Source organism: Microtus pennsylvanicus, chromosome 6, assembly GCF_037038515.1.
Source record: "Microtus pennsylvanicus isolate mMicPen1 chromosome 6, mMicPen1.hap1, whole genome shotgun sequence".
NCBI classification, from domain to species: Eukaryota; Metazoa; Chordata; class Mammalia; order Rodentia; family Cricetidae; genus Microtus; species Microtus pennsylvanicus.
The window spans coordinates 119051495-119065232 of record NC_134584.1 but is presented as its reverse complement, the minus strand read 5'-3'; the positions used below and the strand labels follow the sequence as shown (position 1 = coordinate 119065232).

The following is a 13738-nucleotide window of genomic DNA, read 5'->3' as shown; positions in this document are numbered from 1 at the left end:
CCTCAGGACTGTGCTTGTCAGGAGTACAGAAGGATATGACACAGTAATTGCAGTATGACACGCTGACGCACATCACCTGGCCTGAAGAAACAAAAGAAAGAGCATCTTAAAAACAAAGAACTGTGAGTGGTGGTGCACACTCAACAGAGACAGGAGGATCTCTATGAGTTCAAGGCTAGCCTAATTCAGTACAACCAGGATTACACAGAGACCAGCAGAACTCCAGTACAGCCAGGACTACATAGACTCCAAGAAAGAAAGAGAAAGGGAGGGAGGAGAAGGGAAGAGAAAGGAAGGAAAGAAAAAAAGAAAAGAAAAAAGAAAGGCAAATATGGTTGATATGGTTTGGTGACACATTTAGGAAGTGTATTGGAGTTCAGGGTCAGCCTGAGCTATGACCTAGCTCAACAAAATAATAGGGCTGAGGAATGCTTGCATAAGATGCAGGAAGCCCTGGGTTCCATCCTCAGCACTATAGAACAGGGTAAGACTGTTCATACTCGTGAGCTCAGCACTACCTACTTGTGAGTGGAGGAAAGATCAAAAGCTCAAGGTCATTTTCAGGCACAGTTCAAATCTACCTGGGCTACAAGAGTCTCAAAAAAAAAAAATCAGTGTTTTGGTTTGGTTTGGTTTTTTGAGACAGGGTTTCTCTGTGTAACAGAGAACTAGCTCTTGAAGACCAGGCTGGCCTTGAACTCAGATTCACCACCTCCTGAGTGCTGGTATTAAAGGCGTGCACCATCACCGCCTAGTAAGCCTGTGTTTTTCTTGGCATTTATACTCACCCTAAACTGGAGGCATTAAAACATCTTTTGTGACAGTTTATGGTGGTACAAGTCTTTGATCCTAGTATGAGGCAGAGGCAGGTGCATCTCTGTGAGGTGTGAGTTTTGTTTCATTTTAGGTTTTTGTGGTTTTTTTTCCTCTTCCACAAAGGGTTTCTCTGTGTATCCCTGGCTGTCCAGGCTAGCCTGCTGGGATTAAATGCATGCTCTACTACTGCCAGCTTTGCATCTATGAGTTTGAGGCCAGCCTGGTCTACATTGTGAGTTTCAGGACAGCCAATGCCATAGAGTGCAGTAGAGTGGAAGGAAGGGGAGACTCACAAACTAATACAGAAGCCCTAGTTTTGCATCTTATTTGTCAGAAGTAAATGTGCCAGTCTGGAAAAAAGTCAGGAGTTAGAGGGAAAGAATGTTTTTTATCAGTGTGCGGGCCACTGCAGCACACTGATAAAGAGAAGGAAAGATGACTGTGGAGAAGACATCAAACACTTTACGTTAAGGGCCTGGAGAGAAGGGTCAGCAGTTCCCTTTTTTATTTGTTTTTTTTTTCTTTTTTGATTTTTCAAGACAGAGTTTCTCTGTAGCTTTAGAGCCTTTCCTGGAACTAGCTCTTGTAGACCAGGCTGGCCTCGAACTCAGAGATATCCACCTGCCTCTGTCCCCCGAGTGCTGGGATTAAAGGCGAGTGCCACCACTGCCCGTCTGGGTCAGCAGTTCTTAACTACTACTTAATTGCTACTCTTCCTAAGTACTGGGGGTTGATTCCCAGGACCCACAAGGTGGCTCACCACTGCCTGTAACTCAGTCCCATGGTATCACCCTCCTCTGGCCTCTACCAGCACTGTATGAATGCAGTGTAGACATACATGCAAGCAAAAAGACCCATACATATAAAGTAAAAATGTTTAAAAATGTTTAAAACATTTCAGGTTAACTAGCAGATTCCTCTCTAGTCACTCAGACGACTGACCTACCACTCTCTCCAAAGAATGGTCGCTCCTTTAGGCCTCTAGTAGAGAGGTAATGGACCAACAAGAACCTACTAGCTGAGATCACCTCTTTTTACAGTATCAAGCTAAAGCGCAGGACTACAGTGAAGAGTGGAATGTAGGGCTAGAGAGGGATATAATGCCCTCTCTTGCCTCTGTAGGCACCAGGCAAATGTGTTGTATACAAAAAATAATAATAAAAAATTTACTGAAATGTTTTCAGAATAGTTTCTGAACTGTTTGTTCCAGTATATGGCACACTACAACCCGAAGATGGGATCCCAGAATGGAGTGGTGGGGTAGGACAGAGACAGAGTGTGGCAGCTCCAGTCCCCGACCCAGTGCTTGGGCAACAGAGCATTCCAAATCCAGACTACCAAGTCAGAGAGACCCTGAGGCCTAACCAAAAACATACGAATGACAAGCAAACTGAAGATGAAGGCTCACTTGGGCACACTTTCATCTTTTCCTTTCCCATATCCTTTTGCGGGAATAAGTTGCTCACAAATGGCATGTCTTTTTTTTTCCTAAGTAAAATTAAAATCTGAAAGGACTGTTATCAAAGTGTAACCTACACATTAGCCAGCACAGTAACACCTGCAAGCACGCCCAGCTTTATTTCATCTACTCCTTCACTACATCTTTCATTTGAGAATCACTATAAGAGTCCCTCTATGGACAGCAGGTCCTGGCCTAGTGTCCTCTAGAAGATCAAAGACCCGTGTAAAAAAAAAAAGACCCGTGTAAGTAAGTCTCCAGAACAACCGGCTTATCAACCTCCTGATCTAGAGCCCTGCCTCTCTTCTGTGGTGTGTGTGGAATGGTGATAACATATGGCTGACACAGGCCATAGAGACCCACACAGGACCACACAAACCACAGTGCCAGCAACCGCAATGTTTCTTCAATGCTCAGGGTTGTACTGCAAGCCCCTTTCTACCAAATGATCGCAACTACCCAGGGAACCTAATTTGGGTCTTAAATAGAGATGCCTTGGCAGCCACTGATAAGAAAAGGAGAACACTACTTACAAGTTTACAAGTGGGAGGAGATGTCTTCATCTTCTCAATTCAATTTCTCTCTCTTTTCTTTCTTTTTTAGTTTCGTCGAGACAGCGTTTCTCTGTGGCTTTGGAGCCCATCCCCGAACTAGCTCTTGTAGACCAGGTTGGCCTCGAACTCAGAGATCCACCTGCCTCTACCTCCCAAGTGCTGGGATTAAAGGCGTGCACCTCCACCACCCTGCTTCTCAATTTTGTTGTGATCCTAAAATAACTTTTTTTTAAAAAAAAAAAAAGTCAGTCGGGAGACTGTGGCACACGCCTTTAATCCCAGCACTTGGGAGGCAGAGGCAGTCAGACCCAAGTGTAAGGCCAGCCTGGTCTACAGAGTTCCAGAACAGCCAGAGCTATACTGATTGGAAAAACAAAAAAACATTTACATATATCAAGATATCTGCTGGGATGGTAGTAGCCTTAGCTCAGGGGTACAGCACTTGCTCCATCACAGAAAAAAAAATTAAATTTTAATAAGGATTGATACAGGGTTTCTTTGTATAACAGCTAAATTTTAAAACAGGGGTTGGAGGGCTGGAGATTGCTTAGCGGTTAAGAGGACCTGGGTTCAGTTCTCAGCACTCACATGGCAGCACACAACTGTTTATAACTCCAGTTCCAGAGGATCCCAGCACCCTTAGACATACATGCCGACAAAACACCAATGCACAGAAATTAAATTATTCTTTTTTTTAATTTTTTTTTAAATTATTCTTAAAAGGGGCGGGGAGTATGGCTCAGTAGTTAAAGGCACCAGCTGCTCTAGCAAAGGGCCCAGGTTTCCAGGACCCATACGGTGCTCACAACCATATCTATCCAATTCCAGTTCATAGGATCCAATACAGTTTTCTGGCCTCCAGAGGGCCACAAACACATGTAGGCAAATGCTCATACACATGGGGGAAAAAATAGAATGGACAGAAATCACAAACCTAGAATTAAGTCTCAATTTTAAATTCTCTCGGGCAGGACCCCTGTTCTGATTTCTGGGGTCCCACCTATCTCGCCACAGCTTTGGCCTTGTGGCTACAATTAGTGGAAGGTAAAGAAGGCAGAAGCATGTATTTTAATGTTAAGTCCTAGGAAAGCAAGATGGCTCAGCAGGTAAAGGCAGCTGCAGTATAACCAGGACTTGGGATTCTTCTCTAGAACCCACAGAGAAGTGAAAGGAGAGAACTGAACCTACAGCGTTGTCATCTGGCTTCCACACATGCACTCCCCTACCACACACATCACACACATCAGAGATACCCTAGCTTTACTTCTCTGCGACAAGCCTAATACAGGCGAAATGCAGAAGACAAAGAAATGCTAGAAAGCCTCTTGACAGTTGCTAGAATACCAATAAACCCGTAAGTTAATGGGTGATCCTGACAACACTTAGATAAAAGAAATGTAGTCAGGGTGAACGGCTTCTGTTCCAGCAAGGGCACCAGTGTGTTAGTGTGAGAGCCCCAGTGGGTGTAGCCTTGGATCCTTTATGAAAGGGAATTGCAGGTTTGCTAATGGATTCCATTAAATACTCTTCGGCTCTCTAGGTGACAAGGTCCATGGCTTGCAAAACATAATCCATATATTACTTCAGCCTTACTCTGGTATTTTAAGACATAAAAATGAATTTTGCAGGACATAGTGTACACCTCTAATCACAATATTCAGGAGACCAAGACATGATTGTTACATGTTCCTAGCCAGCAGCTGTGACACTGAAAGATCTCAGTCTTCCAAATTCTGTCTTTGTGAACACAGAGTTGTATCAACCATGTCCCACACAGTCAAAACACCCAATTAAGGATTCAGGGTACACTCTTCACCAGGCAGCTTCTTTCCATCCCAGCCTGGGTACCCACTGAAATTGACCTATAGGAGAGCCACTGTTGCAGGCTTAGTACTTTTCTACTAAATTAAGTTGTTTGGCATTTTGTTGTTATTTCGGGACAGGGTTTCTCTGAGTAGTTTTGGCTCTTCTGGAACTTGTTCTGTAGATCAGGTTAGCTAACCTCCAACCCCCAGAGATCTACCTACCTCTGCCTCCCAAATGCTGGGATTAAAGACATGCTCTAACACTGTCCAGCTCTGAGTTTAGTTCTTAAGGAGCACTTAGATGCCAACTGACATCTATCCATCTGTATTTCTTCACAGTGAATATGGTACAGTAAATCTTTTGGGTCCCCAATCCCCAGCATCATATAAACCAGCACTGGTAGCCCCCAGCACTGGAAAGGTAGAAACAGGACGCTCAAAAGCCGTCTTTGACTATGTGGCTAAATAGCAAGTTTGAAGGAAGCCTTAGCTACATTTAAAGTCTCCGTGTCTCTGTCTGTCTCTGTCTCTGTCTCTCTCTCTCTCTCTCTCTCTCTCACACACACACACACATACACTAGACCAAGAAGCAAGGGTCTACCAACATGTTTGCACACCCAAAATATTTTTGTTTGAGGTGGGGTTTCTCTTTGTAGCCCTAGCTGTCCTGAACTTATTCTGCAAAACAGGCTGGCCTCATACTCAGAGATCCACCTGCCTATGCCTCCTGAGAGCTGGAATTAAATAAGTTTGCCACCACTGTCTGGCAAAGTTTTTAAAAAGCATAAAGAGAGATGGTGTGGCTGCTGTTAACTAGGCACCAAATGACTGAAGGATAAGCTTTCGTTTAAGCCATTACTTGTGAGACTCTTAGATCAGAGTAGACTAGGAGATGGTCCTCAAGATGACTGCCAGCAAAGATGCAAACAGACACAGCCCCCTAAAATAGGATAGTAAGGATCCTAAAAAGTCAGCCAAGTCAACCCCAGCATTGGGGAGGTCGAGACAAGCCGACCCCAGAGCCTGCTAGCTAACTAGCTTTTCAGTCAGTCTAGCTGGAACTAAAGTTTTGGCTTCAGTGAGAGACCCTGCTTCAGGGAACTAAGGGAGGGAAGCACCTAAGTGTAGCTCTCTGGTCTCTGCATGAACATGGCCACGTACCTACACACAGGAAGCAGCCCCGTTCCCATGTGTCCTGTACAGCCTCTCAACTCTCCTGTGAGGATAAAGTTCCAGGAAGAGGTTCTTGAGTCTTCTGATACCAGTCCCAAATCCCTCTTCTATCCCAACAGCTCACCTGCCCTGTTCCCAGGAGAATAATTGAAATAACAACAGGTGTTGAAATGGGCAGAGAACCAGAGCAGGCAGCTTCTAATTTTCTAGGTCTTCCAATGAAAACTGGATCACTGCCAAAGAGTTTCTCAATACTAAGAAAATAACCAGTTCACAAACATCTGTAATCTGAAGAGTCACACTCAGGTTTACTACAAATCACAATTTTTTCTTTTGGGGGGGGGGGTTGGTTTTTCGAGACAGGGTTTCTCTGTAGCTTTGGAGCCTGTCCCAGGACTAGCTCTTGTAGACCAGGCTGGCCTAGACCTCAGAGATCCGCCTGCCTCTGCCTCCTGAGTGCTGGGATAAAAGGCGTGCGCCACCACCGCCTGGCTACAAATCATACATTTTTGATCTTTGAAACAAATAAACATGCATGTGGGCAACCTTTATGTTCCAATTTATGTTCATTCTGCTTTTTTCAGACAGAATTTTGCCCATACTGGCCTCAAATTCCCAACCATGCTCAGCCTCCCACATGCTGAGGTAAACATGTGCACCAGCAAAATTTATCCAATACGTGTTTTTTTTTTCTAATTTTATGAATATGAGTGTTTTGCTTGCATGTATGTCTGGGTATTGTGTGCATTCAGTGCTTGAGAATGCCAGAAAAAAGTGGCAAATATCCCAGGACTGGTGTTACAGACAACATTCTGAGATACCACATGGGATCAAATCCAGGTCCTCTGCAAGTACCATCACCTCCTCAGAGAACCATCTCTCCAGCTCCCAACACTAGTTCTTAATCCAACCTGTCCCAACAGGGTGGTCACACAAGGCCTTTTAGGAGATCGCTTCCACAGACAGAAAAACTGCAGTCCAAGCACAAGCAAATCTTAGAAATGAATAGTGCCCTGCTGAAGTGGCACTAAGAGACAAATGACACTAATCCGATATCCCACGGCCAGCAAATTCCACTGCAGCCGCATGTGTCTACTCTGTGACAGTGACTCTCCATGTGTACCAGTCGACTGCAACACACTAACCTAATGACAAATTCAAACAAGTGCTGCTAACCACTTCCCATACTTTGGTAAATTATCAGTAAGAACTGTCCCCCAGTGACATCAAGTATGCCCTAAAACTTGATCCACTGCTCAAAAGTACTTACACACCTATAATTTTCAAAACTAAAAATGACTAGATGTACCTCATCCAAGTGGAAATGGCAGCTGTTTCCCATTCTTGACAATCTAGCCTGCATGAGGCAATCACCAAATTATGGCATCTCTTTCTCCTTTGAATTTCCTATGTGTGCCACCGTTCAAACCATTCTACCTCCACGTAACAAATGTTAGCCCTAGAGAAGAATCAAAAAATACAGTCTGTCCACTTACTGCCCACCACCGTTCTGAGTTCCCAACAGGGTGGGCTGAAAGGACAAGAGAGTGAGGCCCTAAACACAGCAATAGGCATTAAGGAGACCCCCAGTTCCTGCACTTCTTATTGCACATACAGTCTCAAAATTGACTGAAATGTTTTACTGTTGTTATGTTCTCACCAAAATACCCCGTTACCACTTCAAAACTGCTATTTATTTCAGTTGCACGCACCCCTGTAGGACTGTGATTCTGATGGCACAGCAGCGTAAGGTAGCTCAGGAAACTGAAGTAGGAGCTATATAGTCTCAAGTCTGAGCAGACCACGGTTCCCTGGCACCATGGGCTACATATTAAAACACTGTATCAAAAATATCCTTTTAAGAATTGTCCTAACTTAGCCATCAGTTACAAATTACTTCCATGACCGTTTAACACTCCGCCAAGTGCTATAAACTACATCCAAGAAATTCCAGCATGAAAGATGCTAGGGTCTGTGTAAAGGAGAACAGAAACCAACAGCAATCTCTCCAGCCTGGGTATAGAAACAACACTGTGGATTCAATATGGACTTTTCTTCAAGTAGAAAGCATGTTGGTAGCTTCAAATTAATCCTCTCAACTCACTGAGCAGTTCAGGCATGCCAGCTTCACTTCCAGCTCAGGTGACAGTTCCTCCCCGAACTGGTTAGGCTGGGGGACAGGAACGCACCCTACACGCACCCTACACGGTGTTTCTAAATTCTACACTGTTGCTCTTTAATCCACAGAACAGGGTTCAAACAAATAGTTCAAAACATGAAAATGGCTACAAAATATGAAAGCCTTAACCTGTAACCTCTGCAAGTCCACTGAAAACTAACCCTTATCTGAACCTGTGGAAACTACTTCAAGGAAAACCTAGCACACGCCTTTAATCCCAGCACCCTGCACTAGGGAGGCATAGGTAGGCGGATCTCTGTGAGTTTGAGGTTAGCCTTGGCTACAAGAGCTAGTTCCAGGACAGCTAGAGCTGTTACAGAGACACCCTGGATAGATAGATAGATAGATAGATAGATAGATAGATAGATAGATAGATAGATAGATAGATAGATAGATAGATAGATAGATAGATAGGTGGATGAGCTGAAAAGAGAAACCAGTTTACCTATCATCGAGGCTAACACACGGTGAACTGTCAGTACATGAATGAATGAATAAATGAATGAATGAATGAACTAATTGTTAAAATACTCGGAACAAGACAGATCCAATAGTGGAATCTTGTTTCTTTTCTTTTCTTGTGTGTGTGAAAGAGGGGGGGGGGACGACTCTCATAATCCAGGTGGCCTGAAACTTGCCAAGTAACCAAGGTTGACCTTGGACTCCTGAACCTGCTTGCAGCCTCCGCCTCTCCCAGCCTGAGGTTACTTATAGGTCTTTAATCTTACACAGCTTTTGTACTACTATTCTTTTAAAATTACAACAGGACTCAAACTATATTACCTTTCCCCCTTTCTGCCACTAGACAATCCAAGGCACTGCTAACACTTATGTTTAGCTAGACCTGCCAGTCTGACTCCTGAAGAGTCAAATTGCAAGCTTCCAAAGCATCACTAGCATTTCCATCAACTTGACATTGTTTCTGGTGATTGAGAAAGCCAATTAAGCTTAAACATGCTCTGTTCATCTCAAAAATCACACACACACACAAAAGCATTGCATTACAGCTCAGTTCAGAATGAACTCTTCAGACTATCTCCAAAATAAAAGAAGGCAGTCAACTAGAATTTGTTTTGAGACAAGGTCTCACTATATAGCTCTGGCCATCCTAGAACTCCTATATAGAACAGGATGGCCCCGAACTCATAGGGCTCTGCCTGCCTCTGCCTCCCTAGGGCTGAGACTAAAGCCATATTTGAGTTGAGCAAGAGGCTGAAATCTCTCAAAACCTCTGAGGAAGGGTTGGACAGATGACTCCAAGGTTTAAAGCAGTTGCTCTAGCAGGGAACTCAGGTTCCATTCCCAGCACTCATACAGAGGCTGACAGCCATTCTAATTCCAGTTCCAAGAGTCAAAGCTCTCACCTCGCTTCGATAGGCACCAGAAAAACACATACACAAAAAGCATTCATTCACATAAAATTAAAAATAAAAAAAAGGCCAGGTGGTGGTGTTGCACACCTTTAATCCCAGCACTCAGGAGGCGGAGGCAGGTAGGTCTCTGTGAGTTCGATGCCAGCCTGGTCTACAAGAGCTAGTTCTAGGACAGGAAGCAAAACTACAGAAAAACCTTGTCTCAAAAGAAAAAAAAAACTGGGGTGGGGGGCTCTAAACCTACAGTGAAACCCTGTCTCGAAAAATAAAAAATAAAAAAAAAAAAACAAAAAAGGTCAGAATAGAGCCCGGAACCCCCAGCACCTTGGAGGCAGAGGCAGGCAGTTGTCTGAATGCCAAGGCAGCCAGGGCTGTGTTGTAAAGATCTGTCTACCACTTAAGAACTAATAAAAACTCTGAATGGTAACATTTGTCAAAAATATTTTTCAACAATTGCGAATTCCCTTTCTATTGCAAAGAACTACACCAAATACAAAGGTAAATTTACAAAAGGAGGGAAAAGGTCAAACAGGCAAAGTTCTGATTTGATTTAAGAAACACCACATATTTAATAGAACTGCAGTTTCTCCGAGGATCTAGCCTTTCATTTCAAAAGATTTCAAGGTTTAAATCCATCATACCTTCATTGAAACCGTTATTAAAATAACCTTTCAAAAGCACAAGTTGGCTCGTGGATGCAACCCCACCAGGCTGAGGCAGAAGAATCCCAAGTTAGAGACCAATCTGGACTACAGAGGGAGACCGTGCCCCAAAATAAAAGGACACAAACGTTTTTCAAAGGTGGTCTAACCAGATCGACCTCGCCTGCCAGTAAAGACCCAGCCATCAAAGGTTGAGATTTTTGGCTCCCCAACCAGCTTCCCACGGCTCACTTTATTCCTCAGTATGGCAGGGGGAAAAAAATCACTCAGACAATTATAATAAAAGGAAACAATTTCTAGTCTAGGTCTGAGACCTCAACGAATGCCGGGCCCAACGCAGCCCTGAGAAGCAGCACCACGTGCTGACTTCTCATTTCTCCGAAGTGCGTCTTATCAGGGGTCTGAGAGAGCAGCTCCCGCACCGAGAGCAAGGCGCAGCAGGCGCTCCGGCCTGCGGGGCCCCAACCCAGCCCGGGCTCCGTGCAAAAGGTGTCAGCCCCGGGCCAGAGTGTGCCACCCCATGGGGTTCCCAATTTTCAATGCAACAGTATCCCGGAGGAGAGGGCCGGGTGCCCACGGCGCCATAGCGCACCAACCACCCGAGTCGCTGGGCCAGAGCGTCGCCCGGGACTGTGCGGATGCCGGCGGGGCACGCGGAGGCCTTCCCTGCGACCTCGGGCGCTCTCGAGGTGGCTCGGGCGCTCTCGGGGCGGCTCGGGCGCTCTCGGAGCAGTTCGGGCGGTCTCGGGTGCTGGGGCGCGCGGCGCTAAGGGGCGCGGCGCGGGCCTAGGCCGGCAGCGTGCCGGCGCCTCCCCCACCGCCCGGCCGCCGCGCACCTCGCGCTCGCCGCCCCGAGGCCTTCCCGTGGCCCAGACCTCCCACCCTGGACGCGGCCCGCGCTACCTGCGGATTGTGGAGGGCCATGGCGGCCCGTCTCAATGAGGCTCGGCGCTGCTCTGCCTCCTCACGCCGCGTCCCCCGTAGCCGCCATCTTCTCGCCGCACAGACACACTCGCATCAGCCGCCGCGCCTGCGCACTGAGCGCGCCGCGGGAGAGCAGGCGGCGTTCTGCGCCTGCGCGCGACAGGTGGGCGTGTGCCCCGGCCGGCGACCCTTCCGCCAGCGGTGCGTGGAAGGCGGCCGCTGCGGGCGACGGCGTGCGAATGGAGGTGGCCACGCACCCCTAGACTGCTACGTAGAGTCCCGGTGTCTGCGCCGCGGCCGCATGAGGTCGGCCCTGAGCATCGCCACTTGCGATCCCCACGGATCCTTTACCGTATGGAGCGCTCTCTTCTGACCGTTCATTCATTTTTTTCACTCTTCATTCTCCACTAGCTTTGCCTGGCATTAGGGAAAAAAACCTGTTTAAAAGCACAGGAATAAACGCTGAGGGAGCCAGTGAGATGACTCAGCGGGTAATGGAGCCTGCCTCCTTTACCCTTGACGACCTGACTTCCATCCTTGGGATCCACATGACAGAAAGGAAAAACTGACTCCACAGAATTGTCCTCTGACATACACAGGGGCACACACAAAATATACTAATTAATTCGTCTGAAAAAAAAAGATCTCGTTGATCCGGGATTGTTCTCCTATGGTCTCAGTACATAGGTGGCAGAAGCAGGAGGATCATCCATGAATTGCAGGCGAAGTTCCAGGTCCCACTGAGCTACATAAGGTGACTCTGTCTCAAAACAAACTCATACTCAGGTCTTAACACGCTGAGCAGTAGATGTTCCCTATAGCACGCATATGCGGGTACATAGGCAGGAGGACGATTGTTAACCCACCCACACACTGCAAGAAACCCTTGCTGAGCCCCCTACCTGACTGCACAGTCTATCATCCACCCCCATTCTGTATGCCTTCAGATAAGTTACTGCCCTTTCTTAGTCCTCCCCGCCTGTGACCGAATGAAAAAACATCTTAACTCGAGGTCTTATTTTGCCCAGCTCAAGCACACCCTTGTGCTGCACTGTATGTGTTTCAAGGTGTCACATGTCTCCCACCCAACGTTTAGTCAGACCTGATGCTGCTTAGCTTCAGAGATTAGGCCTGTCCAGGAGGAGCGTCCATAGACTATGGCATCTCATTTCTGAAAAATCAGGCTCACTATTTCGTGGACTGTGGGAACAAGTTTGACTCTTGTCATTGTTGGATTCTGATGCCAGCACTACACACAAAGAAGATTAGTAAATGAACATTGTATTTGCTGAGCAAGTTTGTACTTGCTGTAAACCTAACACTCAAGACTTGAGAAGCTGAGGCAGGAGGATACAGAGTAACAAGTCTCAGGTCAACCTAGGGTAAAAGTAAGACCCTTTGAGGTTGCGAATGTAACTCAGTTGACAGAGTACTTGCCTAGCACTCATACATACATGAAGCCCTGGGTTCTATCACAAGCACCAAGTAACCTGAATGTATTGGCACACTTTTGTGGTCCCAGAACCGAAGAGGTAGAGGCGGGAGGATGCACACCAAGCCAGGTTTGCTTTACTGTTTCTGTTCTGACAACTAAAGACGTTCAAGCCTACTTAATAACGTAGTAAGTTCTAGAACAGCCAGGGCTATGTAGACAGACCCTGTCAAAAAAGAAAAAAAAGGGCTGGATCTTGTTTACTTTCAGTTCCATTTTTTGTTCATGAAATGTTGATTAAAACTCCAATAGACATTACTGTGCAAATTCATATGAATTAATAGTTTTTCTAAGACTGTTTTTACTTATGTATATGTATGTCTTTGAGGGTACCTGCATGTATGTGCAAGCACACTCAAAGGCCAGAAGAGGGTGTCAGATCCCCTGAAACAGGAGTTACAGATGGTTGTGTGCAACTCGGTGGGTGCTGTGAACAGAACCAGTCGGCCATGTTTCCAGCACCTGTCTATGGGGTTTTCTGTGCATTTAAGTATCTATCCATGTGTGGATTTAGTTTTCCTGTCTTCATCGAAGCATAGATACAATGACACACAATAATAACAATATTATAGCAATTGTAACGGGTTTTTGTTATTGTTGTTGCAAAATGTTTTAGAGAAAAATTGAAATATAGTATCACTTAGATCCCATAAGTGTTAATATTTTGCAACAATTTAGTTCCTTATTTGCTTGTGAACTTTTTTTTTTTTTTTTTGGTTTTTCGAGACAGGGTTTCTCTGTAGCTTTTGGAGCCTGTCCTAGAACTAGCTATTGTAGAACAGGCTAGCCTTGAACTCACAGAGATACACCTGCCTCTGCCTCCTGAAATGCTGGGATTAAAGGCATGCACCACCATGGCCGGCTTGAACTTTTTTTTTTTGGTTTTTCGAGACAGGGTTTCTCTGTGGTTTTGGAGCCTGTCCTGGAACTAGCTCTTATAGACCAGGCTGGTCTCGAACTCACAGAGATCCGCCTGCCTCTGCCTCCCAAGTGCTGGGATTAAAGGCGTGCACCACCACCACCCGGCTTGAACTTATTTTTTACTTATTTGCTGAACCACTGAAAACTTTTGGCAGACACTGGTAAGTTACTCTGAAATTTTTCAGACTGTGTCTTTCATCAACATAGCAATGAGCACAATCGTCTCCTTACATTGGTTTATTTATTTTGAGACAGGGTCTCACCATGTATCAGAGAGCCTGTAACTCCCTTAGTAAGCTCAGGCTGGCTTCAAACTCAGAGAAATCTACATTGCCCTCTCTCTGGTGTGTTGGGATAAAAGGTTTGCACAACCAAGCCTC

At 45.7% G+C, this 13738-nt stretch overlaps 1 protein-coding gene across 2 annotated transcripts in view; it reads right to left on the bottom strand.

The window, feature by feature from the left end:
• The window catches only part of Usp10 (ubiquitin specific peptidase 10), a 49001-nt gene extending 37942 nt beyond the window's left edge, over positions 1-11059 (bottom strand). The window contains exon 1 of one of the 2 annotated variants that reach the window (XM_075977453.1): positions 10925-11059. In XM_075977453.1, the coding sequence (XP_075833568.1) occupies positions 10925-10945 (21 nt within the window). In that variant the 5' untranslated portion in view covers positions 10946-11059. The remainder of the gene's footprint in view (positions 1-10924) is intronic. The other variant, XM_075977452.1, reaches the window with a different exon arrangement.
• Between the last annotated feature and the right edge of the window lie 2679 nt (positions 11060-13738).